The sequence below is a fragment of the Terrapene carolina genome, unplaced genomic scaffold, assembly GCF_002925995.2.
Source record: "Terrapene carolina triunguis isolate 2854851 unplaced genomic scaffold, T_m_triunguis-2.0 Scaffold22, whole genome shotgun sequence".
In the NCBI taxonomy this organism is placed as follows: domain Eukaryota; kingdom Metazoa; phylum Chordata; order Testudines; family Emydidae; genus Terrapene; species Terrapene triunguis.
Window position 1 is genome coordinate 15,777,639 of NW_020664373.1, and position 23,771 is coordinate 15,801,409.

The 23,771-nt window shown below is 40.7% G+C and overlaps 1 protein-coding gene and 1 non-coding gene across 4 annotated transcripts in view; both read right to left on the minus strand.

Moving 5' to 3' along the window:
* Positions 1-1,474: 1,474 nt before the first annotated feature.
* The window catches only part of LOC113406042 (acyl-coenzyme A thioesterase 9, mitochondrial-like), a 36,277-nt gene continuing 13,980 nt past the window's right edge, over positions 1,475-23,771 (minus strand). For all 3 annotated transcript variants that reach the window (XM_026648188.1, XM_026648187.1, XM_026648191.1), the window contains 12 exons: positions 21,511-21,681; positions 21,381-21,418; positions 15,228-15,311; positions 13,965-14,074; positions 11,208-11,281; positions 9,084-9,151; positions 7,175-7,286; positions 5,257-5,347; positions 4,050-4,135; positions 2,279-2,366; positions 1,951-2,101; positions 1,475-1,642 (listed from right to left, as the gene is read on the minus strand). In XM_026648188.1, coding sequence (XP_026503973.1) covers positions 1,554-1,642; positions 1,951-2,101; positions 2,279-2,366; positions 4,050-4,135; positions 5,257-5,347; positions 7,175-7,286; positions 9,084-9,151; positions 11,208-11,281; positions 13,965-14,074; positions 15,228-15,311; positions 21,381-21,418; positions 21,511-21,681 — 1,162 coding nt within the window. In that variant the 3' untranslated portion in view covers positions 1,475-1,553. The remainder of the gene's footprint in view (positions 1,643-1,950; positions 2,102-2,278; positions 2,367-4,049; positions 4,136-5,256; positions 5,348-7,174; positions 7,287-9,083; positions 9,152-11,207; positions 11,282-13,964; positions 14,075-15,227; positions 15,312-21,380; positions 21,419-21,510; positions 21,682-23,771) is intronic.
* On the minus strand, positions 17,237-17,309 carry TRNAT-UGU. Its single transcript has one exon. It is a non-coding gene; the product is annotated as a tRNA-Thr (tRNA).

The following is a 23,771-nucleotide window of genomic DNA, read 5'->3' on the forward strand; positions in this document are numbered from 1 at the left end:
GCAGTGGGGGAGGTTTAGGTTGGATATTAGGAAAAACTTTTTCACTAAGAGGGTGGTGAAGCACTGGAATGGGTTACCTAGGGAGGTGGTGGAATTTCCTTCCTTAGAGGTTTTTAAGGTCAGGCATGACAAAGCCCTGGCTGGGATGATTTAGTTGGGGATTGGTCCTGCTTTGAGCAGGGGGTTGGACTAGATGACCTCCTGAGGTCCCTTCCAACCCTGATATTCTATGATTCTATGGATCAGCTCAATCCACTGCTGTTCTAGCAGCTTCCACACAAAGCTGGAACCTAATGCTCTGTTCTAAAAAACCTGCCTTCCCCTCCACATGTACACAGCACTCTGCCAATAGCATCTGTACTATATTTAGCCTAAAGGCTTTCGGGAATAATTCTCTCAGGAATTTGCCCTAGTCATCTTTTGTTCACTGAACCACTTGTATAAAAGTATTCAAAAAAAGAGTATATAGTATTGGTGCGATCTCCCACATACAGATGTCTGTAAACTTCACATTTAGCCAATTCATTCATTGTAAAAATTAGTGTGTCCTCAAAAGAAGTAGGAAACACACATCATCAATCCTTCAAATAAGGACTGCAGCAACCTTGTGAGATCCCATCAGCAGACAAATACACACAATTGCAAGGATTATGTTCACATAAAACAGATGTGCACATCACACTGTCCTTCCGCTGCCCTGATGCACCTGTTCCCAAGAACCAACAGGAGGCTGACTTTAAGGCTAGGTCTACACTACCGGGGGGGGGGGGGGGGGGGGGGGAGGGGGGTGTCGACCTAAGATAGGCAACTTCAGCTACGTGAATAGTGTAGCTGAAGTTGCATATTTTAGGTCGACTTACCTTGCTGTGAGGACGGCGGCGAGTCGACCGCTGCCGCTCCGCCGTCGACTCCGCTTCCGCCTCTTGCCGCGGTGGTTTTCCGGAGTCGACGGCAGAGCAATCAGGGATCGATTTTATCGCGTCTTCACTAGACGCGATAAGTCGATCCCCAATAGATCGATTGCTACCCGCCGATCCGGCGGGTAGTGAAGACGTGCCCTGGGTCAGATTTGCACACAAATGATCAAACAGGATATCAACATCAGCAGCCCTCATTTTAGAGAGATGATAACTTTCCTGTATCGGGACCATAATGAGAAGCACAAGTGTGTGTAGGAGAGAAGAGATGGGAATGGTGACCAAATTGAGACTTCTCTATGGTAGTATCCCTTTAAAGTTTTCTGGACTATAGTTTTCATCCCTCTATGCTAACATGAACAGCCTGTCAGAGCAGAATTTTAAGAAGCTATGCATCTTAACTGTGGAAGCTCTAAAGGGAGAGTAGAGGGGAAAGCTGTACAATATCACAGTCAGCCTACAGCTAGTTGTATAAATAGTGCTAAATAATTGTCTTTTTGTACAAAAACAGACCACTTTCCAATATGCCTACACTGATGACCACACTGTGTTAAAGAGCAGGAATACCATTACTGATACACTGTGCATAGGAAGCTAGCAATCTTTGACAGAGGTTTCTCCAAAGCTAACCATTTGCTATGGTGCTGCAGTAGTTTTCTCCGCTTCTCTGGTTTCTTTCGTGGTGGCACTGAAGTGCCGCTTCCCATCTAAATACAACATGGACTCTGAAATGACAGGAAGAAAGAAAAGAGATAAGAGTATTTTTTAAAAAGGGTCACTTTAAAAACACAGCCTCTGGAGTCTACTGGGCATTATACAGAAGACCAAGTTTGAGAGGCAATATGAAATACATTTGCATTATGGCAGGGTATAGAATAAATACAGTTTAGCATGAAGGGACATTTTTTGTGTTACTCTACTAGTAGTAGTAGTAGTCTATTAAAAATTAAGTATGCTCCACCAGCAGACGGAAAATAGGTCTTTCCCTTCCAAGAACAAAGTTTTAATGAGATGCATTAAAATTGCCACTTACCACCATATGTTTTTGGGACAATCTGTGGTACCTCTCTTTCTGACATAAAAGTGAAATGGAAGATGTTGGTTGTCTTGTGCTCTCTGGTATCTGAATCATAAACCTCACTGTGTACTCTAATCTGGATATAGTTTTCTTCTGTATAACAAACCTAGACAGAACAGTGGACACAGTTATTATTTTATCATTTACACCAAAGAAAGGGGACAAGACGGAAGAAGAGTTAATTCCACCACTTTCATAACTCATTGTTCATTGCCAATGACTGATAATGAAGACGTCAAGCTGAATAAGCTTTATGGCTGTTTGAAAAGAGACCAACTCCTACCTGTGCAGAAAGCAGTAATAGGGATCCAATCTCAACTGGTCTTTGAAACATGATATCATCTACAGCTACTACATAAGGTCTGGAACCTCTGCAGAGAAAAAAAAGGCACTTAATATTCAAGAGCAGCTACTTGTCTCTGCACAAGTTGAAACAATTTCAATTATCTTTAATGCAAAATTTATCTGAAACTGAGCCACATAAATATAAAAAACAAGAAGAATTGCTAAAGAATACTGCCAGGGTGCCAAGAAGAAAACAAATACCCTGAGGGAATGCCAGCACAAAGGTGATACATGTACTCCTGCCACAGTACTGGCTCCCATCCTCTTCTACTACACCACATACTATAGCAACATTATGTACTAGAGCGGAGGTTCTCAAACTGTGGTCTGTGGACCACCAGTGGTCCGCGAGCTCCATTCAGGTGGTCCACGGATAGTTCCCTCTAAGGTGCGCGCCTGGGCAACCGCACACAAGAAAATGAAGGGCCACCCACCTAATTAGTGGAGCCGCGCAGGGGGTAGGTGGGAGGGGGCAGTGGGGTGAGAAGAGGGGGTGGTTGGAATTTGGGACGTGCAGGGCTGTGGCAGCCAGAGAAAGAGGCGACTTTCCCCAGCCCAGGGCTGCGGCTGCCAGGGAGAGACGGCCCTCCTTCCCAGCCTCAGCTCTGTGGCTGCTGGGGAGGGAGGGAGGGAGGATACCCCCCTCCTTCCCAGCCCAGCTTGGTGGCTGCTGCGGCGGGGGAGCCCCCCTTCCTTCCCAGCCCCAGCTCAGGGGCTGCCATGGCAGGGGAGGGGGTGGGAGAGGGAGAGACCCCCCTTCTTCCCAGCCCCAGCTTGGGGGCTCCTGCGGCGGGGGAGAGAGGGCACATCCATCGCATTAGAAAGGTAAGATTACTGATATTAAAATGTGAGTTGTGTGCTTTTATTTGTAGAACAAAAAAACGTTAATTATTAAAGTTTTTTAAATAGCGCTTTTCTCCAAAGGGCTTTACAATAGTTAGCTAATGGTACAAACAACATTTGGAAAGATCTAAGTGGTCCACCGAGACCCTCAGCAATTTTCAAGTGGTCCGGTAAAAAAAAAAAAAAAAGTTTGAGAGCCACTGTACTAGCGTCAAAACACAATTTTCTGCCACTTTTGGTTTGTCTAGTCCTCTTCACTCAGGCCTCATTCCTGCAAAAGCTTACACACGTGCTTAACTTTCAGTATATGTGTAGTCCCACAGACTTCAGTGGGGCTACTCATGTGCTTAAAGTTGGACAGGTTTGTAAGTGTTTGCAGGATCAGGGACCTAGTCTGGTTTCTAAGAGTAAGTGGCTGTAAGGTAAAGTTCATAAGCCATTCATCAAATCACAGATGTTACAAGATGTAATACCTACAAGAACCCATATTTGACATTTTTAGCTAGTGTGTGTATCTCCAAGAGTTAGTGATAGTAGCACAGAAAGGCAGTTTAAAAATAAAACAAAATTCCATCAGTTACATATTTTCCCAGAAACAGATTGTAAAATCTGAGCTTCAGGAGTCTGGTATGCAAATTTAGAGTTATTTTAATGAAAAGTGTGTTCTGACCCAGATTAGGCTAAAGTTACAGCTGATGTGCCCTGCTGTTAGAATAGCCACTCAAACATCAAACCCTTTTCTATCCCAACTACACATATTTTCCATTGACTGCTGAACTGTTATTTTGTAGGTCAGTTCCCCCTACCCCATTAATAAACACACAAAATGTTCTGGATTACACAAATACTGAAAACCTGAAACTCACCCATAGCTGCAGGCAGTAGCCCATCCCAGCTCAAATGCTTTCCTCATGAGAAACCCCCCGAAGATTCTATTGAAAATGTTTCGCTCCTGCATTTAGAAACACAAACAGCAAAGTGGCAACAATATGCATGTACTCACACAACACAGTGGTAAAGCCTGTCAGGTTCATTTGTATTCTTGTTTATAGGATTATACATGGCTCCTATAATGAGTATTTGGCAACTGTACAGCACAATTAAAACATATATAGAAGTCTAAATGATTCAGCGTGCTTACTTCTTAAGAGCTCAACTCATCCAAAACAAAATGGACTGGGGGGAGGGATAGCTCAGTAGTTTGAGCATTGGCCTGCTAAACTCAGGGTTGTGAGTTCAATCCTTGATGGGGCAATTTAGGGGTCTGGGACAAAAAAAATAGTTGGGGATTGGTCCTGCTTTGAGCAGGGGCTTGGACTAGATGACCTCCTAAGGTCCCTTCCAACCCTGATATTCTCTGATTCTATGGAAAAAAAAAAATTTGTGGTCAGCCCATCTTAAACACACTCTGAAGAATCTGTCAGGTGTTTTCACTTTTGTATTTGTACTACTGGAATTGTACATTTGCTGAGTCCTAAAGGTAAACCTTTGTAACTTTAGGGTTTGCATTGTACAAATCTGTGACCCTAGCTGATATATTCAAATGCTAATTTTAAAAGAATCTTATTCATGGCAGACAAAAGCTGTTAAAACAATATGAACTGTTCAGTCAAAATCTTGTGCTCTCAAATTAGACTAACTAGGGTTCCCACCTTTCTAATGGCCGGTAATCAGACCCCCGAGGCCCCGCCCCCTGCTCTGCCTCTTCCCCCCCAGATAAAAAAAAAAACAGACATCAGGGCTTGTTAAATGGCACCCAGATACACAAGCCGAAACCCAGACCGTCTGGGTGAAAACTGGATGGGTGGCAACCCTAAGACTAACACTGATGGATACTGTCTCTTGATCAACTCCCATTGCTCTCAGGTGTCTGTGGAGGAGTTTCTTTACATAAGATATCTCTTCTGATAAATAAAAAGAAATGCTAAAAGTCTTACATTTAGAACTATATTTAAACGTCAGAGTAAAAAACAAAAAAAGCCTAAGTTAAATGTCTTAGATCCGCCAACCTTAAAGATGATTCATAACTCATTCATTATGACTTTTGTAACACATTAGTATTCCTTCAAATACCTGAGGATGGCAGATCTCCAAGCCCTTAAGTTTTGCATCTTCCATCCATACTGAATTGGGTGGTAGCACACGACTCCGAAAACTTACAGTCCTGTAGAAATAAGGGGGTTTAGGCAATACACTCAATATCCAGCTTTAGCAGTGCTCAACAAGCTACAACCGCAAAAATAGAAAAACCACTTGTGTGTGTACGCACACCAAGCAAGCCAGGATTCAAATGGAAAAAATGGAAGAAACATATGCTGTTTCTGACAGACCTCGAAAACCACAACTTGATTAATGCAAGTGTCTAGTCTAAGGCCATGGTCCTTCAAACATGTATGCTCATATTTAACTTTAAGTGGATCATTTCAGTGGGACTGTTCACATGAGTAAAGTTAGGCTCTAATGCTCAAAATGTTTATGCATGTGTTTATGGGGGAACCATTGCTCATAAGACCATAAAAGCCTCTCAAGTATCCTGACCTGAAAAATTTAACTAGCAAAAAACCCCAGCCAACCATAAAAATCCATTCTACACTCCCTAAGCAAGTCCTTCACCTTTTTATTAGGGCAGCGGTTTTCAACCTGTGGTCCGTGGACCCCTGGGGATCTGCAGACTATAAGATTTCCAAAGGGGTCCGCACCTACATTCAACATTTTTAGGGGTCTGCAAATGAAAAAAGGTTGAAAACCACTGTATTAGGGTATAAGAAGATGCAAAATGTCAGATGAATTAATCAGATACATAATTTAAGATTTGCAAATTTGTCTAGGGGATTTACACATACATCTGCTAATTTTAAATGGAAGATGTGTCTAAATCCACTAAGTAGTCTTGAAAACGTCAACCATGTTAAAAACTAATTTTAAGATATTGGAATAAATAAGAGCTCCTCTAATGTTATTTCTATAGACATTACAGAATTTTCTTGTGTACTGTTATTCCTGCTTTGTATTAATAAAGTTAGTTCAAGACTGGCTCTGTGTGAGTGCAAGTGTCTAACTCTGCAGCTGCTCCTTCAGAAAGCTTAAAGATATAAAAAAAACAAACCCAAAAATACTAATGGTAATAAAATGTTTCCCTTACCCTTTTTTGTCCTTCCCTTTCCTCCTCTCTCTCACTTCACTTTCTGTATCTTACTTTGAGTTTCCTGCTGTCTTTCCAGAGTCTCGTTTCACTTCAGATTAAAAATATTACTAATTGTACAAGAATTATATTTTCAGCTTTCTTTTCCCTCTGTTATCATCCCTTCACTTCTTAATCTTTTCTAATTCTGCCACTTTTCAGATTATTTGCCCCCATCGCATTTTTTTAAATCTTTCATTCTGGTTTTCTTGTCTAGAAATCATAATCTCTCTGTGTCTCTATTTCCCAGCCCCCTCATAATCTGTAAAATTAGTATGCTAAGTAGTAAGTCTCACAGGGTGCCAGAATTTATGTTTCCAACACACTGTGAGACTCTTGGATCAGCAGGTGAAAAATATTATTATAGCCAAGGAACACTTCTTCCCTTTAGAAGTCTAGACAGTTATTAGGGCACAAGACTGCAATGCCAGTGCAATAGCTCCAAGAGCCCCATAGGGGGTTAAATTCCTTCTTGTGGTTAAGCATGACTAATCCTTTTCTTAAGATTATTCTATGCTGCTTTCTCAGAAGCCATCTACTGTAACCTTGTTGTTTTATTCTTGATTGCAGCTGCTGCATAGCATTAGCTTTCTTGGATGGCACAAAATTCCGTTCGGGAACATATGTGGTATACCAGCACATTGATGGTGCTTTGTGCCTGTATCCCAGGTACAGGAGACAGCATCCAAGTGTTTAAGTGATGGGATAGGGAAGCAAAAAGTATCTGCATTCCTTCAACCCTTACAACTGAGCATTCAACTGCCACATTACCATCCCTTCTTGCAAGTTATTAGTTCTTCCCCTACTTGCCTTGTGTCCAGTGTATTAAGGAATATGTTATGAACAATGGTTCTTTCTTCTGCAGTGGGAGCCATTTTCAGTAAGGATGCAGTGCTGAAATCAACCCTCCTTATCCTGTTCACTAAAGAAAAAAAATTTATTGAGCACAAAGATTGCAGAACATCACTTGGTTTTAAATTGCTTTACAAAGGGGTCAACTCCTCTCTCCATTTTAAAATTCATCACCAGAGTAAGTGATTTTTGTATTCACAGTCAGACTTACCAGAAATTTGATTTTAATATTTGTCTGCATTAAAGAAAAAAATATAGGGTGTAATCAGCCCCACTGAAGCCAATGGAAGTTTTGTAACTGACTTCACTGGGGCTAGGATTTCACCCATACATTTTATTTAAGTGCTTTATTTTGAAATGGTCACTTAGCTGGTTTGCCAACAGAATTTGTTGGTCTTATAAACACAGCAATGTACTGCAGACCCATTATTCACATACTAGGATATTCATTTAACCACTACAGATTGATTCATACTAAAAAATGCAAAGGAACTGAATAGTGTGTGACACATTTCTACTTTTTGTATCATTGGCAGTATATAATTTAATTATTTACTAAAGATAGTGTAGAACTTTTGGGGAAAAGGAGCTTTTAAGAGTCTTCTGGTATTTTATTTTTGTACACCTTCAAAAATAAACAAAACAGGGGACTTTAAAAAACATAATGTAACGAGGCTTTCGCAAGGATCTGTACCTTATAATTTTTTTTTTTTTTTTTTTAAAGTTGGCTTTATCGTGACAAGTTCCAAGGGTCCTGATACTGCAACCCATCCCTCATATCTCCTTCAATAGCATTTCTGTGGTTCAGTTAATTAGCTGCTCATGCATTTGGATTTCCCCACAAACTTGTGTGGTTACTGTGTATATGGTACAAAGAACCAAATTTATGAGGACATGAGTTATGATGAAACCAGTTATGGCAGCCCACAATTTTCAGATTTTAACTTAGTTGGCTATTTTAACTCAGAGCAGTTTTGAACTCCTCTAAAACAAGGTATTTGTGAAGCAAACTTTAATGAAATAAAAAAGTCACCAAGGGTAAGTAAGAAAAAGAAAAATCAGTCATACACAGTACATGCTGCCACAAACCCCAAAGATTTACCATGCACATACAGAAAGCTAACAATGACTTCCTCTCTATCTTATGTCTTGTGCAGTGAAATATACTTAGGATATAAAGGAACCGTCCAACAACTAGTCATTTTGGTTGCCTACGGTTTTGGGTGACAAGTTGAGATACCTGAAAGAGCTCTATTTTCAGAAGGTGATGAGCACCCAGTTGTTGAAAATCAGGCCCCTCTAAAGTGTCAAATTGGTCATCCAAAGATTAAAGCACCGAAAATTGAAATTAATGGGATTTACGTGCAAACTTAATGTTAAGCATGTGCTTAAATGTTGTCCTGAATAGGGGCTTTAATTGGTAAGATATTATGTGATTCAATTTAGATAGTATAGCCCTCAGTGTGCCACAGTCCAAATATGAACACAAGACAAGATGCAGCAGTTCAGGAAGTATGATTTATTTAATTAACATATCTACAGTTTCCTTACTCTCAGTTTAGTTATTCAGTATTTCTGATGTACTACAATAGCGTATTAAAATTGATACAACTAGATATGGTCTAAAACAAAACCTTGTATCTGAGGTAAGGTGAGGGGGAAAATGTTTCAAAATCCAGATTCAAAATTCATGGTTTGGACTAATCTCAAGGTACTAGCAGGTATGTGAGGTGGAAGTAAATTTGATCTTAAATAAATTAAGAGCAACTCTTGCTAGTAGAATTTCTGAACTTCACGCTCTCTCGGTCACTGCAATGAATCTATACCGTTTTCCACTACCATAAAGTATACATGAAGTATTACATACATTCTCCTTTCCTGAAGATTTCTTCCTCCTCTGGGCCCTCAGGAATTAATGGATTAACAAATGCTGACCTATAGATATGAATTATTTTTAAAGTGATATGCTTTAGAAAAAATTGTCATGTAAATACACAGGGGAAAGATCAATAGACATTCCTTCGTTCACATACAATCTAAGAGAGAAAGACATAGCTTTATCCCAGATAAGATGACATCTAAAGAAATAAATAAGTTTCATAGGCTGGCTGGTGACACCGGAAGGTCACCCATTGGCTTTATTGCTCAGCAGATCTCAGACTCTGTTAACAGCTCTCTAGTAGAATTAAAAATGAGTCCTCATAGCATTTATACTTCTTTAAAAGTTAAATGATGACCAAATTTTCATATAAGAGATTACTGCAGACTGAAACCATTCAGAAGTACAGTAAATTCAAGCAGTGATCTAGGATTGTCTAAAATAATGTCTAAAATTGTCTAAATAGTTGTCTAAAATAATGAAATGAAAGAACTTGAAAAAACCTGTAGCAAGCCTTCTGCCGTAATCTATTCATTTCAGCAGTGGCCTTATCAGCAACCAAAAGCTGTTTACCACACATACAGCTTACCAAATAAGAACATTAGAAGCTGCCTACAGTCCAATTCATTTGTTTATTGTGCTGCACAAATCTACAATGCCTAATTATATAGATCAAATTAACATACGAATCTTTCACAAAGCAAGATGACTGTTTACTCTTAGGAGCCCTCCCTCTCCATAATTTGGAGAAGTTACTTCTGTTCTTAATTTGTTACATTATGTTCAGACTGGATACAAAAAGATACATATATGCTATGTTTGCATCATGCTACACTGCTGAGGCAGCTTCTCTCTGTTCCCCAGATTTGCTAACTTTCCAAGCATGCTGCAAAGTCCAGGTTTTCTCTTTCTGTTCTCTGACTACAGAGGACGGAGCTGGGCTGAGATGGTCTTTTTATATTATTTTGTATGTTTTATTTTTTGGAATAGTTACCCAGATATGAGGTTAGGAAGGATGGTACACTGACAGGAGACCTAGCCTAGAACCTAGGTTGCCCATGGCCAATTCCTACTCTACCACAGCCATCCTCTCTGATCTCAGTAAAGTCACTTACTCTCTCTGTACATCACTTTCCTGTCTGTAAAATGGGAATAATAGCACTTCCTATCACACATGGGTGTTGTGAGGATAAATACATTAAAGACTGTAAGGTACTCAGATACTACAGCCACAGGACCCATTTAAGTACCTAGGATAGATGCATTATAAACTTGAAAAAATAAACATGTGACCATATTACTATGTCAAGGACACCGAATTATTTTAAATCACAAAAATATTTTTCTATTATTATGCACACAAGAAGTTGTTAGACCTATTATGAATAGAAAGATTTAAGATTTTTGAAAATTGCAAATTAAACAGGGAAGAAGTAGAAGTTTTAGTTAAACCTCCCACAGCAATGCTAGTGCCCTATAGGCCAAAAGAGAAAAGATCAGTTTGTTTGTTTTAAATGACCAAGCAAAATAATATGTGGGAAGTAAAACCAGCAAGATGGGGAAATGTAAATTAGAATTTTTAAATTCCTTCAAAATCATTAACAGTCCTAGTTATTAGTTACACAAGTTTGGGTTGACAGAGTCCTCTAAGGAACTCCCAGAATTTTCAGTATGGTATTAAAATTATATTCGTGAGTGACCATTTACAAGTTGAGGATCAGCCCTTCCCTCCCTTGATACAGGGACCAATTAATTCTCATGGTTACAGTAGATTCCTGGTGGATTCCAGATGACTTTTCCTTCTGGCGTGTTTTAATCAGGTCTATTATTTAAATTCAGGGAAACACCATTTCTAGAAATGGGTCAAATACCAATTATAGTTTGAAAACTAATAACAATACTCTATACAGTTCTGAGAAGCTAACTGTAGACCTCCTCTCCCTCAAGCTCTCCCCCAAAAGAACCTGAAAATATACTGCCTATTTCCTAACCAAAAAAAAAAGGGCAAGTATATGATTTACTTATAACTGAAGCACATATAAAAGTTAGAGCATTTGCCACTTTCCAACAACAACAATCTGGTATTCCCAGTGTCCCACACAGATAAATTACCTCTTGTTTTCTGGATCACGGGCCACCATGACAAAGGTTGCATCTAACACAGGGCTGTAAGTACCATCATGTAACTAAAAGAGGACAAACAAATCCAGTTTTAATCTCTACAAAAAAGTGACATTGTTTAACAGGCCACGCAGTTCATACTAATAATGCAATTAAGATGTTGTTTGCTTTCACATTTCACCCCTTTCCAGTTCTCTTGCAATGGACCTAAGACGAGAGAAGTGCTCAGCATAATATTCTATTTCAGCAGAACTGCCATGCAACTATTTAGCAATGATACAGGTTATACAATTAGTATAAAAAATGGCAACAACTCTAGTTACCAATTAGTTCCCACTTCCATTCCCAAACAACCCCATGGAAAAATACCACAACAACAACCCATTATCACTGCCGACTTGCCTACCTAATGCCAGCACAGAGAGGAATGACACATTTAGCAACAGATAATCCCTTATCCACTAACAGTTCCACAGTACAGACATTAGTTTTAAGAGGTAAACTGGATCAAAACTGGGTTTTTATATTTGTTTTTCTGACATGTAGGATGTATTTTGAACAATTCAATTGCCACATTAGTATTTTGTAATGGAGCTGGACAAATAATTAATTGTGAATAATACATCATATTCATTGGCAGCTTTTCACTGAATGGTTACTAATAAATATTTTTTCCATTATTTAGCCAGGTATATTTTTTGTAGATCAACTGTACTCCAATTAAAGTATCTTATTTCAACACTGTTTCCAGTGACATTCATGAATTATCTGTCTTACAATGCTAAAAAGTCAAGTTATTTTACACACTAGAACATATCAACACAATACCTTGGAAAATTGGTCTGAAATCAACAAGATGGCATTCAGTAAAGGCAAGTGCAAAGTACTACATTTAGGAAGAAGAAAAAAATTAAATCACAGCTACAAAAAGGGGAATAACTGGCCAGGCAGTGGTGCTGCTGAAAAGGATCTTGGGGGGGGTGTAATGTTTCACAAAATTAATACAAGTCAACACTGTGATGCATTTACAAAAAAGGCTAATATCATTCTGGGGTGTATTAATTGGAGTGTCATATATAAAATATGGGAGGTAACTGTACTGCTCTACTTGGCACTGTGAGGCCTCAGCTGGACTACTGTATCCAGTTTTGGGTACCACACTTTAAGAAAGATGCGGAGAGACTAGCAGAGCAATAAAAACTATAAGGTTTACAAAACCCTACCTCTCAGGAACGATTAGAAAACTGGGCATGTTTAGTCTTCAGAAAAGAAGACAGGGGGTGGGACCTGATAATGGTTTTCAAATGTGCTAAGGGCTGTCACCCACATAGACTCAGAGGCTTCAAGGCCAGAGGGCACCATCAGAATCATCCAGTTCTCCTCCTGCACACTGCAGGCCACAACCACACCCACCCATTACTGAGGTAGGCCCATAACCTCTGGCTGAGTTACTGAAGTCCTTAAATCTTGATTTAAAGACTTCAAGTTACATAGAATCCACCATTTCTGCTAGTTCAAACCAGCAACTGATCTCTGCCCAACACTGCAGAGGAGACAAAAAAAAAAAAAAACCACAGTCTGACCTGGGGAAAAATTCCTCCTGACCCTAAATATGGTGAGCTGTTAAACCCTGAGCACGTGGGCAAGATCCACTGGCCAGACACCTGGGAAAGAATTCTCTGTAGTAACTCAGAGCTCTCCCCCTCCAGAGTCCCATCTCCGGACTCTGGAGATATTTGCTAACAGCAGTAGCAGACAGACCATAGGCCATTGTAGGCAATCTCATCATACCATCCCCTCCATAAACCTACCAATCTTAGTCTTAAAACAAGTTAAGATTTTTGCCCCCACTACTTCCCTTGGAAAGCTGTTCCAGAACATCACTCCTCTAATAGTTAGAAACCATCTAATTTCAAGACTAAACTAATTGATGGCTGGCTTATATCCTTTTGTTCTTGTGCCAGCATTGACCCCTAACTTAAATAACTACTCTCCCTTCCTGGGCTGTTACAAAGAGGACGGTGATCAATTGTTCTCCATGTCCACTGAAGATAGGACAAGATGTAATGGGCTTAATCTGAAGCAAGATTTAGGTTAGATCTCGGGGATAACTTTCTAACTATAAGGATAGTTAAGCTCTGGAATAGGCTTCTAAGGGAGGTTGTGGAATTCCCATCATTGGAGGCTTTTAAGAACAGGTTAGACAAACACCTGTCTGGGATGGTCTAGGTTTACTTGGTCCTGCCCCAATGCAGGGGGCTGGACTAGATGACCTCATGAAGTCCCTTTCAGCCTTAAATTTCTGTGATATCCCATTTCAATATCAATTCTAAACTCTGGCATTCTAATCTGGGTATCTTTTGATGTTAAAATAAAGAAGAAAACATTTCCAAAAAGCAGGGAGGACACCTTTGTTGGAAGAGAAAAGAAGGGCTTATGGACTGCCATGTTGCATTAGACCAATGGTCCATCCTATCTCCAACAGTACCAGATACTTCAGTGGAAGATATAAAACACCTACCATAAACAGCTATGCTTTGGAAAGGAGAAGTATATTCTTAATCTTAGACCACTGGTAGTCATTTAGGTCCTGAAGCACAGGGGTTGGTAGCCCTTCTAAAACAGATGATACCCTCAGTGTAATTTAGGTTTCTAATGTTATCACTCATAATTCCTTCTGAGGTGTCCAAGGTATTTTGGGAGAAATGAAGAGAGTTTTCTGCTATAGAAGAAATAGAAGTCACTGACCCCAGCCTGAAGCATGTGCATCTTCACTTCCATTGAGGTCTTCCCAACCCAAGAAACATTTCCAGTGAATTTGATATCACAATCTGGGTATATGACCTTCTTGCACAAATCTAGAATATACATGACAATGTATTAGAGCAAGATAACTGAAGTTTAGTATTTAAAAAGCAAGGGTATGGATTCTCCTAGGCCACTTCACACTGAGTATCCAGCACAAAGTGGCCATAAAATAGCTAGAGATGGCCAGTCAGTATTGCACCCAGTGCAGGGAAACTCTCTGCTGGTGGAAGAAGCTCAACCAGCTCAACCAGCTTCTATACCAGCCACCCCTCCTATCAGCAGCATAAGGGGAAGAAGCAGCACACAGAGGAAACAGCATGACAAGCTACAGTAAAGTTCCACTACACACCATCCTCCACTGGTGTAAGGGTCTTTCCCTGTATCCCTATCAACTGGCTCCCTGCAGCCCTATAAACTGGCTCCCTGCAGACAAACCCAAAATGCAGCTCTGATGTGGTAAAGAATGAGGGCCACAGTGTTTCCTGTTCACACAGCAAATTTATTCTGGTATTAAATCAAGATTAGTTCTAGTTTAGAATCATCAGCAATGGACTCACATACACACTGTTGGTGTCACAAGATAGCAGCAGGTCATCATAATTGACAATTAGAGTTAATCAATTAATCTTTTTTTTTAAAATGGTTTAATAGATTATCTATACATAGTGAAAAGGGAAGAACTCCGCTCTATTTCCGGCTCTGCTATTAGGCTGCTGGGTGACCCTGGGCAAGTCACTTCACCTCTCTGTCCCACAGTTTCCCCATCTGTACAAGGAGGATAATGATATGGACATCCTTTGTAAAGCACTTTGAGATCTACAGATGAAAAGTGCTATATAAGAGCTAAGTTATTATTTTTTAAGTACCATTAGTGTGCTTGGTTACGTACTGTACAAAATCAAAGCTGAGTGACACTGCTATAAGCCTCTTTCTTGGAAGAGGAGCAACACTGGCCTGTCAATATCTAGAAGACTGACTTGATTGATGCAAAACTGAATACAGAAAGATGAAATATTCACTTTTTGGAAGGAAAGGCATCAGAAAAGGCAGAATAGTATCTAAGGAGAACATATCAGAATTAACACCAAACAATTTTATGTAAACAAAGGAGGAAGAAATCAGTTTCTGCTGGAGATAAGCAATTAATTACTGAGTGTTCATAGAACAGACTATCATTTTTCAGTTGATCAAATGTCCACTTACCAATTTTATCCACCAGGGCTGTAACTATTGACAAAGGAGATCTCTGAGAAGCTTCATGTTTCGTGTGAGTGTAACAAATGAGAACTGTGGAGAGATCAAAGTTATCTGTTCTCCATATATTTTAAAAGGGATTTTAAAGAGTGGAACAAGCTTCACAATGTAGCCATTGTGATACAAAATGTAGGGCACATGTACAGTTCAAACAAAACTGAGGACAAACAAGACTACATCCTGGAGGGTTAATGACTAAAGTAATTTAATCTGCTTACAAAACTTTATTCACCCAGAGCAAGTTAATTTGGTCTGATCATTCAAGTATACCCACTCTTTAGATCAATTTCACATTGCTCTGGATCATTTTAAGTGTTTATACTGTTTTGACATGATGGAGATTTTGTAACTGAGGATATGCATACACTGCAAATTAAAAAAAGTTTGTTCTTAACACAGGTTAGTTAAAATAGCAGTAACTCAGGTTAACAGCTTGAGTTCATTCCCAGGCTCTGCTATAGGCTTTAATTCAAGCTCCTAACCCAAGTTAAATGCCAAGTTGCCATGTCTTCACTGCTACTGTAACCTGAGATAGCTAACACAAGTTAAGAACACACCCTTTTTTGCTGTATAGCAGGAGTGGGCAAACTTTTTGGCCCGAGGGCCACATCGGGGTTGGCAACTGTATGGAGGGCCAGGGAGGGAAGGCTGTGCCTCCCCAAACAGCCTGGCCCCTGCCCTCATCCACCCCCTCCCACTTCCCGCCCCCTGACTGCCCCCCTCAGAACCCGCAACCCATCCAACCTCAATAACAGCAAGGTAACGTACTGAAACTAGTCTAATTCAACTCAAGACTCTCACTAGAACTAAGCTTTCAGACAGCTTTCTGTTCTGAACTGCTCAAGGCCATCAAAACATTAGTGATGCTCATTCATCTGATGACGAATGGCATGGTTTCAAAACATTACACCTTCACATGAAAATTGGTTCCCACAGCTATGAATATTTCATAATTGGGTATATGACCTTCATGAACCAAAACCTTTACACGCTGGGCAGAACAGATAGACAACTGTGGGATTTGGGGGATTATTTTGAGTAATAATGGAGATATCCTATCTCCTAGGACTGGAAGGGACCTTGAAAGATCATTAAGTCCAGCCCCCTGCCTTCACTAGCAGGCCCAAGTACTGATTTTGCCCCAGATCCCTAAGTGGCCCCCTCAAGGATTGAACTCACAACCCTAGGTTTAGCAGGCCAATGCTCAAACCACTGAGCTATCCCTCCCCCTTTGAGTGCAAATATGTTCCCACACTTCTATCAGCAACAAACCACCTCTTTTAGCAGCAAAGCAAAAGATTAGAATCTCAGTGTCTTTAAAGGCTGGATGTGAATGATCCTGCACAAAAAGCAGTAAGAGAACCTTAGAATCATAGAATCAAAGGACTGGAAGGGACCTCAAGAGGTCATCTAGTCCAGTCCCCTGCACTCATGGCAGGGCTAAGTATCATCTAGACCAGGGGGAGGCAACCTATGGCACACGTGCCAAAGGCGACACGCAAGCTGATTTTCAGTGGCACTCACACTGCCCGGGTTCTGGCGGCTCTGCATTTTAAATTTAATTTTAAATGAAGCTTCTTAAACATTTTAAAAACCTTATTTACTTTACATAGAACAATAGTTTACTTATATATTATAGAGACTTATAGAAAGAGACTTTCTAAAAACGTTAAAATATATTACTGGCACGCGAACCCTCAAATTAGAGTGAATAAATGAAGACTTGGCACACCACTTCTGAAAGGTTGCCGACCCCTGATCTAGACCATCCCTGACAGATGTTTGTCTAACCTGCTCTTAAAAATTTCCAATAACTGAGATTCCACAGCATCCCTGGGCCATTTTTTCAAATGGCAATGCTCTAAAACCTGAACTACATCCCAAGTACCCTCAGTGGGTGGTGGTTAGTTCTAGCTGACAAGCGATGAAATGACAGTCCAAGGCAGAAACTTCTATGCAGGCCCCAGCAAGAATTGAACTTGCAGCCCCTGGTTTACAAGACCAATGGTCTAACCCCTGAGCTACAGAGCCAGGTCCCCTGTTACTGTTTCAATGCTGATTTGTAAATGAAAAGACTTCCTCTCCTGCTCTAAGCACCACCTAATGCCTCTACAGAAAGTTCAGGGACTATTATATATGTGGCCTCACTCCCATGCCAAACAACTCTTACTTCTCCACACTAGACAATTTCTACTGACACCCCTCTTTCCACTTTTCAACTTTCTCCTCAGACAAAACTACTCTACCTCCTGCTGTTTTTAAGAGAGAAAAACATCCAGTTTAATATGAATTTCTGTACCCTGCCTCCTTCCTTTTCCACCCTGCACACTGTCCCTCATAACTCAAGCATCCGACTTAGAAACACACCTCTTATTCTCTTTCATTAATCTCTCCAGAACCCAGGAACTGCCATATCAAATCAGACCAGTGAGCCATCCAATCCTGGTACTGGCCATTCTTCTGGACAGGATACTTCAGTGGAAAGTATAAAACACCTATAAAGGGACCTCCATTACCTGCCCCTGGGAGAATTTTTTTCCTACTTCCAGGCAGTTAGTGGTTAGTTTATGCCTTGAAACATAAGGGACTCTCTCTTCTAATTTTATTTCCTGCCCAATGTAACTGTAGATTTTCTTCCTATAAAAGTCTAATTATTTATTTAATCCTACTAAGCTCTCGTATTCAATGACATCTAGTGGCAGTGAGTTCCACTGATTAATTATGTATTGTGTAAAAAGTATTTCCTTTTATCAATTTTAAATGTATTGCAATTCAGTTTTTGGGGGTATTCTCTTGTTCTTGTATTAACAGAAAAGGTACAAAGCTTCTTCTTAATTCTCATTGTGATGTTGCACTCCATATGTTTTAGGAAATATGCTAATGAGTGTGAATATAATGTAACTGGAATATGCTTCATGCAAAAGGTCTCTTGTAAGGTATCATTACAAAGCTTATAATCTACTGAATGTGTTCATCCCATTTGTTTGCCTGTATTATTTCTATGTCTGAAGTTAGGAGAATAAGATATAAACTTGTGTTGCTGATGTAAACATGTTAAGTGGACACCATTAAGGGTGCTTCAGAATCAATGAACTGTGAATGGGTTTGTTTACCTGCAAGCCTTCCTATGTAGTGTCTTCCAGCTACTAGGTAATGAAGGAGGTCTTACAGTGATCATGTCACCTGAACTGGAGTCCATCTTAAACCTGCTTTTCCATTTAGAAGGAGGGGTGGGAACCCAGAGAGAGACAAAGGATTCCCGCCTTGTGCCAAAGCTATAAAGGGGAGTGGAACAGAACAAAGGGGGCTGCCAGTCATGAGAAATCCCCTAGTTATCACATGAGCTGGGACTGACAAGGGCTGTACCAGAGGAAAGGAATGGGCCTAGACTAGGAAGGAGTCTAGTCTGTGAAAGGAACTTATTGGAACAACTCTGAGGGTGAGATTTTACTTGTAAACAGGTTCTTAATGTATTAGGCTTAGACTCGTGCGTTTTGTTTTATTTTGCTTGGTAACTTACTTTGTTCTATCTGTTATTACTTGAAACCACTTAAATCCTCTTTTCTATACTTAATAAAATTACTTTTGTTTATTAATTAACCCAGAGTAAGTGATTAATACCGGGGGAGCAAACAGCTGTGCATACCTCTCTATCAGTGTTATAGAGGGCGGACAATTTATGAGTTTACCCTGTATAAGCTTTATACAGAGTAAAACGGATTTATTTGGAGTTTGGATCCCCTTGGGAGCTGGGTGTCTGGATGCTGGAGACAGGAGTACTTGCTGAGCTGTTTTCAGTTAAGTCTGCAGCTTTGTGGGTGTGGTTCAGACCCTGGGTCAGTGTTGCAGCAAGTTAGCGTATCTGGCTCAACAAGACAGGGTTCTGGAGTCCCTAGATGGCAGGAAAACCGGCTCAGAGGTAATCTCAGCACATCAGGTGACCGTCCGAAGGGAGTCTCTGTGACCGACCCCGTCACACTCATCATCTCAGATCTCCCTGCTGCTCCGATCTTTACAATGCCAGAGCAGCCCAAAAACTGAATATCTTTCTCAACGGACATCATTTGAAACACAAACCCCACCAGTTTTTCTCAGAGTAACCTTCGATAAGTAGGTCACATATCTTAATCACCTGAGGAAAACTGCTATGGTGATGACGCATTACAACCTTCTAGGCAAATTCTAGGCCAGCACTTCCTGAGGAGCAAATGCTCAAACTCTCCGATATTTGGTTTAGCCCTCTATTATTCTGCAGCAGAATACAGTGCTCCACTCTGGCTCCATTTGTCTCACATCAAGTCGGCTGACACATAACTACACTCAACCATGCACATCGTAACTGGGAAGATTCGACAACACCAGCTCCCCACATTAAGCAACATGACTTCTCCACGCATACATCATCAGGCTGCTACAGACAGAATGGTTGAGAAGATCAGGACAAACCAGACACCACTATATACACACCGCTTCGACCACTCAAGAGCATGTTTGCTCTCAAGGAACCCGTTGTGGACCCACTTGCCCTGCCTAGATTTCTCTGATGTTGAAGTGGCATGAAAAATGGTCTGCAGCTGACATCAGAAACCAGTCTCTTATAACTGACCTGACACACGTCTGTGGCTTTGATTTGCCACACCACTCATGGGCCTTTATGAACCAATTTTGAATAAGCCAGGGTTAATATGAAACTAGCCAGCACACCGGGGGTCAACAACAGGATCCAACTTGGGGTCACGGCCAAAGACAGACAGCATCACAAATCACAGACGACTGCTCTCTGACCAGATCTGATGGTGGTCTGAAGGCTCTGTGCTTTGCTGATGAAGCTGCCGCACATTCTCTTGGCAAGCTCCAAATCCAATAAGAAGTCCCTATTCCAGTTGACATGGCTGATCACTCCTTAGTCTGTGATTCCATTCTTTCCTGATTCTCATCCCCTCTGGTATTCCCATCAGTGGCTCCTGTTATTTCAAACACACCAGGCTAAACTGTGGAACCTGTGGGATGACTTCCAACCAACTCCTGACACTGAGGGGGGAAAAAAAACAGACAGCCCTTTCCCAAGAGCATTTTTCTTCATAGCTTCCTATTCCATCTAAAACAAACCTCTTTTAGGAACATTTACCTGCATGCTACTCTTTAAATTTGGCATAGGCAAGCAGCTGAACCATTCTGCCTCTGGCTACTCCTTACCCCATTTTCCTCTCTTCCAACTGTATTAGATTTTTCTTCTGGAGGTTGTAGCACATCCTCACAGACAGAACACATCAGTATACTACAATCAAAGCTGTGTTATCCGACACTTTACCAACCAGAAAGCTCTATAAGCCGGCATTTCTGATCTTCATTGAAAGTGCGGTTTATAGCCCAGTTGGCGTGGGGTCGGCAGGCTCCCTACCTGGCTCCGCATGGCTCCACAGAAGCGGCGATATGTCCCTGCTGCTCCTAGGTGGAGGAACGGCCACAAGGGGTTTGAAGTGCAGGGGGGGGGTGTGGGGCGTGGGCTCTGGGAGGGAGTCTGGATGAGGGAGGGGGCTCAGGGCAGGGGCACGGGAGTGGGTGACATGTCCCTGCTGCTCCTAGGCAAAGACGCAGCTAGGCAGCTCTTCGCACTGCCTCTGCTCCACCCTGAACACTGGCCAGCCAATGGGAGCTGCAGGGGCAGCACCAGCAGTGCACAGAGCCGCCTAGCCGTGCCTATGCCTAGGAGCAGCAGGGACATGTCACCGCTTGTGGGGAGCCACCCGAGGTGAGCACCGCCTGGATCCGGCACTCCGCACCCCCTCCCGTGCCCCAACCCCCTACACCGAGTCCCCTCCCGCACCCAAACTCCCTCTGAGAGCCTGCGCCCTGCACCCTTTCCCGCGCCCCAACCCCCTCCCACACCCAAACTCCCTCCCTCTTATTTAACAAGAATTTTTTAATTACCAGCACCCCCAACTCTCCCAACATGCCGGATAACAAAGCTTTTACTGTATATTGTTCTGAAGTAATTCATTCCAAACAATACAATAGCTACATCTTCAAACATACATTTGCTATCTCTTGTTCTAATACAGTAACAGTAGATTTGCATTAAACATAGGTATAGTTACATACCTCCTAAGCTGTCAAGATCTTCAAGAATTCTTCCAAACCTAGGACATAAATAATGAGAATTCAACTACTACATTAACAGTAGATAAGCAATTTTTATTTTTCCATATGCATAAAATGATTGCCTTGTTACCTCACACTATTATGTACATTCAGATATTTTTCTCTTAATTCAGGTTGACTTCCTAGAGGTAAAATAACCTCTATGTAGCTATCACTCATTTTCCTAGGTGGCAAGTCTTCCTGCTGTTTGGCCAATAGAATATGTAGGTCTTTTCTTTCATGCATTGCTTGCACATGGTCACTGGGAAGAAAAGAAATTGAGAACATCAGCAGAATACAGGATGCAACTCTCCCCAAAATATGCCATGCTGTAGATCAACGTTTAAACAAACAAAACAGCAGCAGTGAGAAAAAAGTATATATTATACCAGGGATCACACGTCATGAGAGGAATAGAGACGTACAACACATCACAATCAGAAATGTTAAAAGCAAGTAAACTATGTGCAAACTCTTAATGAACAGGATGTGATGGTTTTATCAAATAAAGTAGCGTACTTTGTACAAGAGAGTTAAATAATTAAATAAAAATATATGTCCAATCCTGAATGATGCAAAGCTGTTAAAAAAAAACAACAACCTGCACTGCTTTAAAGAACACTTGATTTCAAGGAAACATAATTTAACCTAATGATTTTTGTACAGATTCTTATGGCTCACATTTACTATAGCCCAACTCTTCCAACATAAAAAATCTGTTAAATTTACTAGGTCCAGATTATCACTTTACAATCTGCCTTGAGTAAGGAGACCAGAGAGGGAACCATGACTCCGTTGCTATTCCCTCCTCAGTTCTTCTCCCTACCCCCCGCCAGCACTTTGTTCCAGGAGAAAAGTAACCTGCCAATGTTCTACGCCAACAGCAGTTTACTTTCCCTGCCATACCAGCTCACCTGTGCTGGCCAGAACATTGATGGAAGGTGAAAACCAAATCTATCCATTCCCCAATCCATCTATGCAGAAAAAGGCACACTGCTCCTGCAGAGGGTGCTCTCCCCACAACAGTCATCCATGAGGCAAGTAGCCTGTACAGGGGAATAAGGAGACACCTCATCCCACCTTACTTCCCTGCAGAGATGCAGATGGCAAGTAAAACTCTTGCTCTAAACATCACTCCTTACATGAGCCTCAGAAGTTCCCTCCTCTTAAAAGTGCAACCTAACTTTAGAAAGCATATATTTTATAACTCTTCTAAAGTCAATACTAAATCTATATAACAAATGGGTATTAAATCTGTTAAACCTACGAGAGTTCAAATATAATGCTAAAGATATTCTCTAAAACACTAACCTGTTTCTTGGACCAGGCACATCAAACTATTTTTTTTTAATTCTCACAATGGATCTATGCCACAAAATGGATCTATACCATTCACATATGTGCAGCTTGATCCTTTGTGCATGTTATAATACAGTACTATGCGCCATTGTGCATAGCAGAGTTGGTCCCAAGTTTCTAACAAAAGTTTGGGGGTGGGGTTTTTTGACTGAAAAATGCCATTTCAAATGCAAAACCCCACACTTTTTCAAACAATTGGACTCTCTCTACCCCTGTTTTCCAGTGGAAAGAAAGGGGGAGGAGGGGAGGGAGGGAGAGAGAGAGCTTTTTCCCTCACCAAAACCTATTTTGAAATGTTTTCAAAAATATTAAAAGGATTAAAATGTTTAATCAAAGAAACCAAAATTTTCACAGAATATTTTGAGTGAAATAAAAACTTTCACTGCTTTAAAAATATTGTGAAATGTTATTTATTTTTTTGACCAGCTCTAGTGCATATCAGAGTTCACAGAGCACATAAGAAGTTACAGTTCCTACTCCAAAGGGTCTACATTCTAAGTTACACAGCTGTACAGACACGGAATACACCAGACTGCTAAGTGAAGATGCTCTATTCTTTAGTTTCTGTGGATTTATCTCTAGGTTGGACTAACAGTGAAACGTTTCAGGGAAGATGCAAAATTTTAAAGGAGAGGTCTAAATGAAATTGATAGTCACAGGTGCAAATTCAACAGTCCATAAACCTGTAGGAATTGAACAATGAGATCCAATTATATTCTGTTCTCCACCCTACTCCTACATTGCACTTTTAATAGACATATTAAAGTCTCCTTTGAAGTCAATGGCAAAACTCCTATTGCCTTCAAGGAAGCCAGGCTTTTACCCCTAAAAGTTTTAGAAAAATTCACACTTTCATATACATAGATGTAAATATTAGGGGTTATCTTCTCTATAGTATATTATAAGGAAATAATATTCCTCAAAACCATCAATATTTTTAAATGCTGCAGTACTACTCTTAAAATATTATACAAATACTCCATCCGTGTATCG